This window comes from Anoplophora glabripennis, unplaced genomic scaffold, assembly GCF_000390285.2.
Source record: "Anoplophora glabripennis isolate ALB-LARVAE unplaced genomic scaffold, Agla_2.0 scaffold120, whole genome shotgun sequence".
NCBI classification, from domain to species: domain Eukaryota; kingdom Metazoa; phylum Arthropoda; class Insecta; order Coleoptera; family Cerambycidae; genus Anoplophora; species Anoplophora glabripennis.
In genome coordinates this window covers 910996-925514 of record NW_019416214.1, presented here as the reverse complement: position 1 = coordinate 925514, position 14519 = coordinate 910996, and the positions used below count along the sequence as shown (strand labels likewise).

The window sequence follows — 14519 nt, the reverse complement described above, 5'->3', positions numbered from 1 at the left end:
CAAGCAAAATTGGCTGCCAAAGCGTCAATAACAAGCAGCTTATTCTCTCTTCACAATCGACATAAATAAGTATACTCATTATTATGGAAACATAACTGGTTACATAATAATTCGTACAATATATCAGACGTTCCTCTGACTGTTACCCGTAACTTAAAACATTATAATTAAAATAATATTTCATCTCCTGCTTGCATATGTTACTGTCACTTTCTTACAAGTAATACTCAGGTGAAGGCATAGCGAGCACTTTTCCCAATTTTATTTTTCATTTTAATAATGATCGTGACCAAGTGTTGCGAAGTGTCGTGCACAGATTAGCCTGCCCGTTTGTTAGGAAACTATTTATTTGTAAAACATCCGGAAATACGAATTGAATGTGGATATTAATATTACATTGTCGTTTACTAAAGAGAAAACGTTTATAGATCGGTGATAATCGTTGCGTGATTGTTGGTTTTCCTCAAAGTGACGATTTTTACGCAGATCCAATCATTTTATGTTTACCATTTTGTAAATAAGTATGATTAAATGGAATTATGGAATTACTACGAGGATGAAGAGTTAATTTGCTGGTAGTTCCAGGGAACAGTAAAGAAATCTTGTTACTATAAATGTAGGATAATTGATTATATTAACGAAATGTTTGTAGTCAGTTGACGTATTGGCTTCCTGAAATGATTAAATAAGATAACTTTAATCTTTATATAAATAGCTACTTGCTATATAGGGTATCCCAAAAAATATTCCCCAGCGGCCGGTCATATACCTACAGTACAACCAAAAAGAAGTCGAAAGTAATCTATACAAAAATTTCAAAAAAACGATGTCTAAGAAAGTTACGACCTCATTACTGAATCCAGCAGATCTCGATAAAAAGTGAAACGTTAATACCTGTATGTAATATCTGTTAAAATGTAGATCAAACGTTAACATCAAATCAAGAATATTTGAATATGATCAAGTTATTAGGGTTTTGTATTGATAACTCTCGAGCCGCAGGTCCCCTCGCTTTTGAAATAGTTTTTCATTAATATCTTAAAAATAATCTTCAAACATTTCACTCCCTGAGTGTAGTCTTCTTTTTTTTGAAAATATTTCCCCGCCTACGAGTCTTTTCAAGAAAATAAGTGAGTTTTTGAATTCTGTGTATGTGTGGCATAAAAATATGCCTCTTGTTAATTTGTCTCAAGTTGCTAAGTTTCGAGAAACAAGAGAATTCCATTTTTCACTCGGAAGAAAAGTTTATGATGATGATTCGGAGACACGAAAAAGTTTAGCAACTTCTAGGTCCATGAGTTCATCCCAAAGTAATATTTTCCCAATCCTTTCAAAGCTGAACAATTGATTACAGTCGATTAGTATCTTGAGTTTCTATTTTCCTAATCTTATGTGTAAGTTGAAGGATAACAGGAATTTGAATTTGTGAAATCAGTAGATAATTCAGATATGCGTTTTCTTAAAACATCCACAGGTGCAGAAAGTATTTAAAAAAATTAGAGTTGCACATCTCCCTGTACGCCACCAATGCTATAAATCAAATTCTATTACTTCCACGTTTTGATTAAAAAATGTTCTTTTTATATTATTGACAACGAAAAATTAATTAATTTAAAAAATTGCAAACCAAAAATGTGTTATGTTATAACAACCTTAAAGTACCTATAATAAAATCTACCTATGCAATATTGTAAATACAGGCTGTTAACGAACTTATGTCAAATATTTTTATCGCATGTTCGTTATGTCAAAATGAGGTAAATACACGGACTTGTGTTGAGTAACATGTAATTTACCTTAACATTGCAAGGAGCCACATTTTGAGAACTGATGATTTTCATAGGTGTTTGATGTACCCACCATTTGCTTGCACACAAGTTTCAGCGCGACGTATCCAATTCGCTCGCATGCGTTGCAACATTGCTACGCCCTCTCGAATCGTATTACAAGCTTCGGCAGTACGATGTAGCAGTTGGTAACACTATTAACATATCCCCACAAAAAGGATTCTAAGGGGACGAGGTCCGGAGACCGGGGGGAGGGGGAGGGGTATCCAACTAGTCTGCCGCTGCCTATCCAGCGATTCGACTGAAACATGCTCTAAATCATCTCTTCGACATTTAAGACTCTTAGTGGTCGCCCTGGGCTACCGTCGCGATCTCGACGAGGTTGTACTTCACCGGTGTCCAAAACTATTTGCGCTACAGCAACAAATGTTCGCCGTGCGGGAGCACACTTGACAAGCTCTGTGGGCATTTTCGTTTGCTTCGCCATAAATTATGAGCATATAAATGTACTCTCGAAAAACAGCACAGCAATCACTACAACAATGTATTACAGACTGGCTTTCGAATACCGCCCGGCTTTATAGAAACCTACAAACTCGTAAAAAGTGTTACAGATTTTTTTGTAAATACTCGCCGCGATAAAATACATGTATTTCAGCAGTTCCAAAACAGTTTTAAACGCATTTTTAATTAGCTTTTTTCTCTATGACCTTAAACTTCCGATACAAGTTTGTGACGTCAGTTAACTCAATTTTTGCTCATTTTTCATCCCTTTAAATTTTTGATATAAGTTCATTAATACCCTGTAGGTATGACATGAATATTAAAACGATGTTTCCATTTAATCCCATGTTTCCATTTAAAATAACATTGTACGTCATTTTAGAGGCAAATAGAAAAGTCCAACGATCTATATGAAGAATGTAAAAATATAAAAGAATTCAAGGGTCAACCGTTGAAAGAGTTGACCAGCAACTTGCTGATTCTGATGAAAGCCTTTAGAGAGAAGTTGGAAGATACGCGAGAAAAAATTGAAGACAGTTCAAGATGTTTTTTACTGCTTGAATCGTGCCAAGACATCTTGGACGACGATGGTAAAGAGCAAGAGGAGTTCATTAAACTCGCCAAGAAGTGCGGAAACGATAAGTTGAATCAGATTTGTAAGGTAAGAATTAGTTCTAGTATTTTTGTTCAAGAAGAATCCTTAGAAAAAACTGATGATGTTTGAAGGTTTGATTAAACTACTATTAAAATGGTTGTTTCCATCCAGTGACGCCGTTTAGTGAAAAAGGATTTTCATGAGTTATTTTAAAATTTGTAAAATCAATTTTATGTTTAACTTCTTTAATAGTGTCTGCTTTTCAATAGATGTGGTCATCCTTAACCTTAAACATGGTTTATACAATGTATAGCTTCGTCAAAAGGTTCCACTAATGAAACAGTTTCATTCCAGAACGCCAGAGACCATCGAGACATCTCCGACACCAATCACCCACCCGACAGAGAAAGAAATCAGCAAGACAAAAGCCCTCCCTACTCGTGCACCGAAATCAGCGCCTCCAGTACACCTGTAAAACCCCAAGGTTCCCAAATAAGAAGAAGATCAGTCAGTTCCCTCGCATTCATATACCACTGCAACCACCATGCGGCCGGGGAAATGTGTAACTGTTGCGAGTCCGATGCCGAGAACACCGTATCTTACAAACTCAAGAAAAAATACATACAGACACTGCAGAACTGCGTCTGCAACAACAGCGTGGGTGGCAAAGACACTCTAGAGCGTAAAAACAGCGGAACTTTAGGTGGAATTAAAGAGGAGCGCGAGAGCGTTGAGAATCTTTTAGAAAAAATTGAATCCGAACATAACGATTGTACCCGATGTGATAGTGGAGTCTCCACGGCCGACAATTCTGTCGGCGAGGAAAGTGTGTATAACATGAAGAAAAAACTGCAAAGAACATGTTCGTGTCAGTACTTTAGGGAAAGTTGCGCGCTGTGTAGTGCCGGTAGTTCTAGTGCCGGGTCCAATCAGGATCACACAGAAAACCAACAAGATAGTATTATTGAAGAGGGAAGCGACAGCTTCTTGAAGAGGTGGGTACACTTCTATTATAAAGAAAATCAAATGTTTCATGCTGACGTTTAGAAATTTACCTATATATTACTTTTTAAATTGCTGAAATTGCAGTTTTTGACTTTGATCAAATGTTGTCGTGGGCCCAAAGTGATCCTATGAATAGGTTCAAAGATAAAGAGGAGTGAAGTATGTGATTTTGGCTGTAGGTCTGAGTAAGCTTCACGAAGTTTCAAGTTGATAGATTCAAAAACTAAGGCATGTAATGAATTTTGACCAGTAGGCACAATGTTTTTGAGATCGCTGAACCTGAATTCGGGGATAACTTAGCTATCTAAAGTCACCTGGAGGTCAGGTAAAGGTCGTTTCAAGATTAAACTGAAGTAAAGATTTGTATTGAATTTTTACCAGTGAGTGTATAGGTTATTGGGCTCGCAGAATTTTAATCTGGAGATAGCGTAACCCTAAAAGTCACCTTCAAGTCAATTCAAGGTCATTTCAAGATCAAACTAAAGAAAAGGCTTGACCTGAATTTCAACCAATGCGTATATAAGTTTTTTGGGGAGCAACTGAATTCGGGGATAGCTTAGCCATTCAAGGTCACATTTCGGTCAAGTAAAGACCATTTCAAGATTAAAGTAAAGAAAAGGCCATTCACGAATGTTAACCTGTAAGCATGTATGATTTTGAGGTCGCCGAACCTGAATTTGGGGATAGGTTAGCCCTATTAGTTTACCTGGAAATCAAGTCAAGGTCATTTCATTTGACTTAATCTCAATTCAAGCCCCGCATGAATCAAATGGAAAATTGAGTATTTTATAATCAACTGATTGTTTACTTGTTCTTGACCATTAATCAAGATCACTGCAAGGTCACTGCAGGTCTTGTAGTTTTGTATAGGTACCAACATTTCATTCCAAAACAATATATGTGTAACACGGTTAATTATCTTCTTAATATAATCTGAATTGCGTTATTATCTTCTTTGTTGGTAATATTTATTTTCTCCAAGGATAAAATGTAAACTCCAAGTCACATATTTACCGTCGTCATTAGCTGAACCCGATGTGCACCACAAGGAGGTTGAAAGATCGGATTTTGCACATCATTTGGTCCTCAAAAGAGCCAATTGTTTATATTTCCAGGTTAATCTAATTTATTTCTGTCAATACGTATGTAAGAGTGTCTGTGTGATTGTGCGTGTGCATGTGTCTATGCGTATGTATGTGTGTGTGTGTATGTATATATGTATGTATGTATGTAAATGTTTAAGGATATGTATATGTGTGCGTAGCTGTGTGAATGTTGTATGCGTGTGACTATAAAAGTGAGATTATTTAAAATATACCTATCACGACAAAAGGTATGCTGAAGTCTTTTCCATATTAAAGCCTTAAGTACGTTTGTTAGGTCGTTATAACTTAATGATTTTTAATTTGGGTTTTCTTGTGGCGGTCTGTTTCCAGCATTTCTAATGGTTTGAATCAACTTTGTTGAAGGATAACGAACATTTACCTCATGACGAGCATATCCAAAAAACCACAATATACTGGCTACCTGGGCACATGTGCCTAGAGTTTGAGCGCCAGATTTACAGGTACAATAATAAACATTGATTAGTGCATGTTTATTATCAGGTAAATGTTAATTATTTTCATTAACTGGTTGATATGATATCCATAATTGATATTTCGTTGAGTTACGAAATCGCGAATAGATTCGTTGGGCAATCGAATATTGTGCCAGATTCTGCGAGCTCAAAAACCTATACACTCACTGGTCAAAATTCAATACAAGTCTTTTCTTCAGTTTGACCTTGAAACGACCTTTACCTGACAACTAAGTGATCTTAGATAACTAAGCTGCGCCGAATTCAGGTTCAACGATCCCAAAAATTGTACCTACTGGTCAAAATTCATTATATGCCACAGATTTTAAATCCATCAACTTGAAACTTCGTGAAGGCAAAATCACAAACTTCCTCCCTCTTTATCTCTGAAACTATTAATGGAATCACTTTGGGCCCATGACAACTCTCGATCAGAAAGTCAAAAGCTACTGCAATTTCAGCAAAATCGACTGGGACCCATTTTATATTGATTTTGTGCGGGGTTCTTACAAGAAACTTCGATTTCATTTGAACTAAAAATATTATGTTTCTAAAGCTGGTTTCTAGTTGATAAGAACTAAATCTTCTCTTATCGGTCTTCTCCTATTAATCGGATATTTCTCTAGTTGGGTTAAAAACTATTACACTTTCACAAGATGTAACCAAAATGGTTTTTCTAAAAGTATCGTTTTCAGTAACAGTAGTGATGACATCGAGGAAGATCACTATTCCGAAGAAAGAAGAAAAGTTCCTCCTGTATCCGCAAACAACCACCTGTACTGCCATGCTTCTACGCTGGATTTGCCTTCCGATGCCTTGTACAACAATATGGACCCAAAGACTCAAAAGTAAGGCAACTAACAATGTTAAACATGGCAAACCTAATGCGTTATCTTTTCCAGAACGTTAAAATATATTATTAAAGAGATGATAGAGACGGAGAGGGATTATGTTAAGTCCCTAGACTATGTAATAGTTAATTACATACCAGAGTTACAAAGGGAAGACATACCCCAAGCCCTTCGCGGTCAAAGAAATACAGTCTTTGGCAATGTAGAGAAAATATACGAGTTTCATAGTCAACACTTCTTGACCGAGCTGGAGGAATGTGAAAATAGTCCACTGCAAGTGGGTCAAATTTTCCTTAAATACGACAAGAGGTTTTACTTGTACGCTTTGTACAACAAGAATAAACCGAAGTCGGATTCGTTAATGTCCGAGTACGGATCACTGTTTTTTAAGGTAATAGTTCTAAATCAGCAGCAACTTTTTAAAATTCATTTTATTCAATTTTAGAGCAAACAAATGGAGCTAGGCGACAAAATGGACTTGGCCAGTTACTTACTGAAACCCGTTCAAAGAATGGGCAAGTATGCTCTTCTGCTCCAACAAATGATGAAGGCTTGTCCGAATTCTGTACTTAGCAATTCAGAAAGGGGTATACAAGAAATTGAGGACCTCAAACAGGCTGAAGAAATGGTAAGGTTCCAGTTGCGACACGGAAACGACTTACTGGCTATGGACTCTATACGAGAATGCGACGTAAGTTGATACTGGTTCGTGATGAATCTATGTGACGTAACCTTTCATTGTTAATTAGGTGAATCTCAAGGAACAAGGCAGACTGATAAGACAGAACGAATTTTTAGTATGGGAAGGAAGAACTGGAAAGAAAACATTGCGCCAAGTGTTTTTATTTGAAGAATTGATACTGTTTAGTAAAGCTAGAAGGTTCCCAGACCGAAAGGTAATTTAATGCCAATAAAAGTTAATTGTGAATTCATTACTCACCATCAACTTTTCAGAATCTAGACTTGTATATATACAAAAATAGTATCAAGATGACGGACATTGGTTTAACAGCGAAAATAGGGGAGAGCCCTACCAAATTCGAGATATGGTTTAGAAAACGGAAACCCAACGATACCTTCACATTGCAGTCGATGACTGAGGATGTTAAGAAGATATGGACTGAAGAATTGTCTCAACTTCTATGGAGGCAAGCAATCAAAAATAGAGGTAGGGCATTTTAACTATAAAATACAATCACCTTATTAATTAATGAAAAATAAAAGGTATGTTTATCTACCGGAGATTATAGATGATTGATTGTTTTAATTACTAGAGTTGATGATTTCTTAATTATAGTCTAGATTATGGCTTCACCATCCTAAAATATTACTTTACATGAAATTTCAGCTGTCAGAATGGCAGAGATGTCATCCATGGGTATTGGCAACAAGCCTTGTCTGGACATAAGGCCTAGTGGAAACCAGATTAGTGACAGATCAATCACTTTCGCCCAACTGAGTCGAAGTAAGTGCAGTTACTGTTACTGTTCTGTAGCTTTAGAATTTGCATGATGCTTTTTCGACTTTAGGTTCCACATGTTTGTTCATACAGGTCGTAGATGTGCCGATCGCATGCGATGACGATAGCAGTAGTGATTGTGAAAGTATCTCTAGTGATGATTGTTTGAATGATAACTTTACTCACAGTGAAAGCGACTGTTACCGGTGGTTGTCTAAATTTGGTAAATAACTAACCACTAACAAGGTATTTGTTGGCTTCGGTTAATCTATATCAAACTTATCGGAACTATTATCTAATAGCAGTATAAACAAACCATTATTACAAGAATATAATTTTTTTCTATGCACTGCTTTTCACACATGGAAGAAATATAAATAACCTAACCTACTAGATATTTCTTGTGCTACGGTAAGTATGAAACTGACACAAATTGATGCTTTAAATTTGTTGTATTTTTTTTGTTGGCAATACTTTACGACACAAATGGCGCAACATTCAAATCTTTCGTGAATTTTGGGACACGCGAAACAACCAAATATTTGAAATATTAAAAACCGTTTATAATAATGAGTTTGGTACAGAATAACCCTATCTTTCTTAACTCTTGACTTGACATTGCTTATTGCAGTTTCCCTTAACACGATTTTTCTATTATACAGCTGTTCCAAGAATCCGCAACTCTATTGTAGGTCCGGCAGTTGAATCCTGCAGAACTGTGAAACGCCCCCATTCCGTTATATCAATGTCGAGCCTTTCGTCTAGTAGCACCAGCTCGGGAGGTTCTGGTGGTACGTCCACTGGACAGGCAAATTCGCTGAATCTCAGCTTTGAGTCAACATGCGACAGTCCAAAGCCTTATCACAGATCTGCGACCCTTAATAGTCAGTGTTCCGTAGGTAGGTAATATAAATATTGCGTATGTGATAACTCTTTAACAATAGTAGATTTGTCTTTCCTTAAGTGCCATTAATATTCAAAAAACTGCCAAAACTGTTCCAACGTTGATTTCTTTATGACAGCATGGTGAAATATGGCATTTCTTTTTTTCAGTCACTGTTATATCTGTAAATACAACAGCTGTCGAAGACTCGGGAGTTTCGGTAAATGATCAATAGCGTATAAATTAGTTTCGTTATTTTTTTTAAATTAATTTGTAACAGAACTGAAGACTTATTTCAATATGGCACTCATCTACTCCAGAACAGAATACACCAGTACCTATATAATAGATTTTTCTTTAAATCTACTATACTGAGGGTAAGAAAAATAATTGTGCTGAGAGGCAGCTTGATAATTAAAAAGTATTTAATATAGGGAGTATTGCAATTTTCCACCGACAAAATTCTACAGGTAATTCTCTGACTGAAAACATAAAAGAAGTATGAAAGCGCTTCGTTTTTTGACATACAGGACGCTGAATCTGAATCTCTCTTCAGTTCTACTCCAGCACACACAGGATTCGAGTAAATCGCTAAAAATTACTGGAAATTCCAACAAATTTTAATGTGCTGACCACTAGTTCGTCTTCAATCTTCATGTCCCTTCATAACTTAGTTATTCAGGGAAATTGCCGGAAAATACGAAAAACGTTAGAAATTCACTTTATTTGAACCAATCCAAATCTTATCCTAACCTATTTTGATGCGCTGAACAAAATATCTTGAATCGGAAAACTAACTTCATATTTATTATCTTTCATGTTAGTAATGTACTCTTCTTCCTTCCAATGACCTGTGCAAGTAAGTTTGGGAGTATTTTCCAACTATTATCTTCAATTTCTTTTTTTCAGTAACCAACAGGGGTTTGCCATCATTGTATCCCATCTGCTCCAATTTCTTTCATATCTTTATCCACACTACTCTCTCAATTTCTGTCATTCTTGCAATGAAATGTTTATTGTGAAACATTTTTCGGATTTGAGGCCCATCGATGCCTTTTTTAATTTCACATCACTTATATTCGAAAATTGACCGGGTAGGTATTGGAAATAATTTCCGCTGTGGGTACACATGTCGCAAGTGACCCCCATTATGTCAAGAGCGCCGCCCGATGCATCAACCTTCCAGGAAGAGCCTACGGCGGTCTGGCGCCGGCCAACAGATGCGGCAAAGAACACGCGGGACGCACCAGGGTTCCAGGAAACGTCCATGGCAGATTGGCACCGGGACCAGATACATAGACATGCGAGCAACTCTATACCAGGACTCTAATACGAATACGCCCCGACAACATTTCTTCTCACTAAACTTGGTTTTCAATAAAAATACTTTTATTTTACTGTTGAGAGAGAGTTTTATTTAGCTGCACACTGAAAGCAACCCTCAGTCTAAATAAAATTTCTAAATTCAGTTTTTCTCAAAATTTATTATTAATGATTTGATTGCAAGGGTTTATTTATTTAAAATTCACTATTTTTGATCGGAGAATCATTTCTACAATATTGTCGATGGAATGTTGCAACACTTTATATTTCACACTGTATCCCAATGAAAATTCCACCTAGGTAGGCAAAAATTCTAATATTTCTAACTTACTTGTACTTTGTTTTTGTTTCTTACAATTCTTCTTATTTTACAATTATTCCAACAAAGCATGCGATACAATGGATTGCATATCAGAAATTCAATTATCTAAAAAAAATACCTTCCAGATGTACACATGAAACACAATTAAGAAATTTTTGTTTGCAGGTTTATATAACACAGCCCCACAAAAAAAAATTGAAATTATTTTCTCCGATATCTGAGAAGGTGCACTTTATGTTTTTGCGGTTGCTGAATCCGAATCCGGGGTCCGTTTATCCCCATCACGTCAGGGTCAAGGGCATCTGAAGGTCAAATTACGGAATGACTATTAAAAAATCTGGAAAAATTTATATATATATGTATGTTTTCAGGGTCGCTAAATCTGAATCTGGGGTTCTCTTGACCTTGAAGTGTCAGAATCAAGGTCAAATAAAGGTCAAAGCCCTAAAATTTGATGATATGATATTTTTGACCCCGGATTCCGAAACAGCAGAAAATTTTACATCCAAATATGTATTTACCACAAACATAACAGAAATGATATGGGGTTTTTGGGTTGTCATGCTCATGTCTACGGGTAGCTTTATACTCTGGTAAGGCCAAGGTAGCCACCTCAACAGAGCCGCGGTCACTGGATGACGACGCCTGCGGGCCCGCTTTCCCACCCTGACCAGCCGCCGATACTGGGGTTCCATCCCCTTGCATCGTAAATTTCTCTGTTGTGTTTGCCATGACGGCATACGCGTCCTGTTCCAGGGACTTTGCCGGATAGCGGGACAACTCCGTTGCCCGCCGTCACCACGGTGAGGTGCCCTGGATGCAAACACACGGATGAAAATTTTCACTCTCAGAATCCGGAGTAAGAAAATATTATATCGTTATATTACGACGTGATTGGCTAAAATGAATACCAGAATCGTGATCAACGACCCGAAAAATATCAACTCATCAAAGACCCAAGATCTCAATTTACAGCCAAAAGCTGGAAAATGGATTTGATTTTGGATGACCGTCACGTGACCTACAAAGGTCTGTTCTAAAAAAAAGTCAATACATATTCGGACGTAAAATTTTCTGCTCTTCAAGAATCCGGGGTCAAAATGATCATCTCATCAAATTTTAGGGTTTTGACCTTTATTTGACCTTGATTCTGACACTTCAATGTCAATAGAACCTCAGATTCAGATTTAGCGACCCCGAAAACATATATATAAATTTTTCCAAATTTTTAATAGTCATTCCGCAATTTGACCTTCAGATGCCCTTGACCCTGACGTGATAGGGTTAAACGGACCCCGGATTCGGAGTCAGCAACCCCAAAAACATAAAGTGCACCTCCTCAGATATCGGAGAAAATAATTTCAATTTTTTTTGTGGGGCTGTGTAATAGTATACGTAGCTTGTCACGCAAGAAATCTTGCCAAAATTATTGTTAATTGATGTATAGTATAAAAATTTCATTTCAACTATTCCCGAAAATTAAGGATTTTAGGTGGCCTTTTCGTTGAGATCAGCTGTGATCCGACGGTCTGTGCTTTCTGTAACTAATCGTTTCTTTACATTAAAAACCATCGAAATTTTACGAATTTTGTTACTTTAAAAAGTAGAAATTTATTATCATAGACTTGAAACACTTGTCTTATCTTAAATATAAATCCTATGTTTCTTTTATTCCTAAACGGTAAAAATTCTGAATTAAATTGATTTTTTTTCTGTAATAACTTCTGCCAGATTTTTAATTAACACAATAACTTAATTCTTTACTTTTTACGAGTGCTTATAATTATTTTGTGTGTCTCAATCTGAAATGCAAATAACAGAAGGGCGTTGAAAATATTTCGAAGTAAGCTTTATTATTATTTTCAGAAAGTGGCATCATAGCTGATATGTCAGTGGGTTCAGACGAGTGTTCAGAGCAAGCCGCACCTACTGGCCTTTAGAAGAATATTTTGTACTTTTTTAATTAAAAAATGTTGACTGTTTTAAGTCAACACACACCATGTGCCAGATATGTACCAATTAGTTTTAAGTTATATTTTTATTATATAAAACTTATAAAAATTACGTTAGTTAAATATATTACTTTAACAATTTGTTAGTGCACTTTGATCTGTTGTAAATATTTGGAATATCATTGTAATTTATTTTATACTGTATTATCTAATTTTCAAAATGTTCATGCTTTTGTATGTTTTAAAGAAAATCATGGAACAATCAACCTTCCTTTCGAATATCTATTACAGAGTTTTGTTATCGCCTAACACTTAATTTATTCGTTCTAGCCTGTACTTAAATATAATTTACAAATTCATAACAAAATCACAATAGAATCAGGGAATTTTCCACTTTCTGTAAATATATACACACATTGACAGTACCTTCGGAGATATGTAATTAATATAAAAAAAAACTAATATTTAATATAGAATATACTTATAACAAAACTTGTAAACGCATGGATAAATTTTTATAATACACATAGTCAATATAAACAAATATAAATATGTAAAAAGCAAGAATTGTTTTCTTATGTTTATACCCGATCCTGCTATTTGGTTATCAGCTTTAGAAATCGAAGTTACAATTTTTTCAACATCTAATGATGAAGTAATTATTTTAATGTAAGCGAAATTAATTCAGAGTACTTTTTGTCAATGTAAAAAATTCTCTCAAGTTTGATCGTTTTAGTTTCAAATAATGGATCATTATTTTGTTATAACTTTAACGAACTTTAATATCGTTTGCTCAAAAGCTACGCCGACATTCCATCGTTTTATGACATACTGTCATAGCCTAGTGCCAAATAAGTTGCAAATAAGAATTAATTATACAAAATTCGTGATACAGCATTCGTCATTGTTAAAAGTTTATATGAGTTGAACGTTGAAGATGTTACAATATAAATTAATGGAACTAACGCCAAAGAAAGCAGAAAGCTTATAAAATAAGATACTGTTACGACATCTGAAACAATTTTAGGGAACTAAAATAATAATTGTTTTCTACTTCTACATTTCTACATCACAATGTTTCCCTCTGTGCGAATTAAAAATGACTACTGGAAAATAACCACCTGTTAAATTGGTTATAAGTTATAACATATTCCTAGGGTTCTAGGCAGCATTCTATTCTGGATAGCGTATGGATCTGTTATGCGCCGTCAGATGACACCACATGCCTTAAGCTAACCATTACCATTATATTTTATGGAGTATAGGAGGGCGGGAAGAAATCACACCCTAAGTTCAAATGTAATTTATTATTCCTATTATTGCAATTTTGACATAAATATGAAATAAACATGTAATTTATAGATTTTGTTAATTTGTAAAAATAGAGTTAAGTACAACAGGGAATATTTTATTTTTTCTTCTAAATATACTCTGACACTATGTTTCTCCTTAAAATATTTCTATATATGAATCATTTCATTCTACCAACCAACAAGAACTTTCAGTATCTTCATTGTTGAAAATTAAACTATATTTTATACTTAATACGAATAATATAATTTTTAAAATATCTCGGCAATTACTAGGTTATTCGGCTAAGTATTGGATAATATAATATGGAGGAAGCAAGCTTACGTCGACAGTATAGGCGAGTGACAGAGAGATAACGAGATAGTTTGGGTAAAAAGTATCTTTCTCTCTCGCGCAAGCACGTGATTGGCTAACGCAACTTCTTCCTCAACGATTTGAGAGAGAGAGAAAAAGCGTGTACCCTAAGTATCGCCCTTTCTCCCTACAGCGTCTACACTTTTTAACACAAGGTTCTTCCTCCACGTAGTATACGCTCTAACACATGTTTTAAATTGCGAATTTATTCATGAATTCATTCATGAGGAAATTGGACAAGTGTGATGCACCAAACCTACAATCAAACAACAAATATTAGAAGAACTAATTTTCGTGAATTTCTTCACGAGCTTCAGAAGTACCAACAAAAATATTGAGAGTAATAAACTGGTAAATTACGATTACAATTTTTATCCATGTTTATCTAATTAAAAAAATAATTCATCTCAACTTATTCGAGAAAATGTTTTTCATATTATTTTCTATGACTTGTTAGTAGCTGTTTTTGTTTCAAAGAAATTCACGAAGTTTAAAACAATGTAAAGCCAAAGCCAGACACGAATGAAGATATGGTCCACAAGAACCCTCCGATCCATACATGACTTTACTTGAGGCCCAAACCAAAGAATAAAC

The 14519-nt window shown here is 35.4% G+C and overlaps 1 protein-coding gene across 3 annotated transcripts in view; it reads left to right on the top strand.

Annotated features, from left to right (window-relative positions):
• Nucleotides 1-12798, top strand: part of LOC108907821 (triple functional domain protein) — an 82169-nt gene extending 69371 nt beyond the window's left edge. The window contains exons 8-18 of one of the 3 annotated variants that reach the window (XM_018711636.1): nt 2674-2952; nt 3241-3881; nt 6166-6318; nt 6373-6712; nt 6767-7012; nt 7071-7217; nt 7276-7489; nt 7670-7786; nt 7851-8003; nt 8443-8679; nt 12175-12798. In XM_018711636.1, coding sequence (XP_018567152.1) covers nt 2674-2952; nt 3241-3881; nt 6166-6318; nt 6373-6712; nt 6767-7012; nt 7071-7217; nt 7276-7489; nt 7670-7786; nt 7851-8003; nt 8443-8679; nt 12175-12248 — 2601 coding nt within the window. In that variant the 3' untranslated portion in view covers nt 12249-12798. The remainder of the gene's footprint in view (nt 1-2673; nt 2953-3240; nt 3882-6165; nt 6319-6372; nt 6713-6766; nt 7013-7070; nt 7218-7275; nt 7490-7669; nt 7787-7850; nt 8004-8442; nt 8680-12174) is intronic. The other 2 variants (XM_018711638.1, XM_018711637.1) reach the window with 2 other exon arrangements.
• The last annotated feature ends 1721 nt before the right edge of the window (nt 12799-14519 follow it).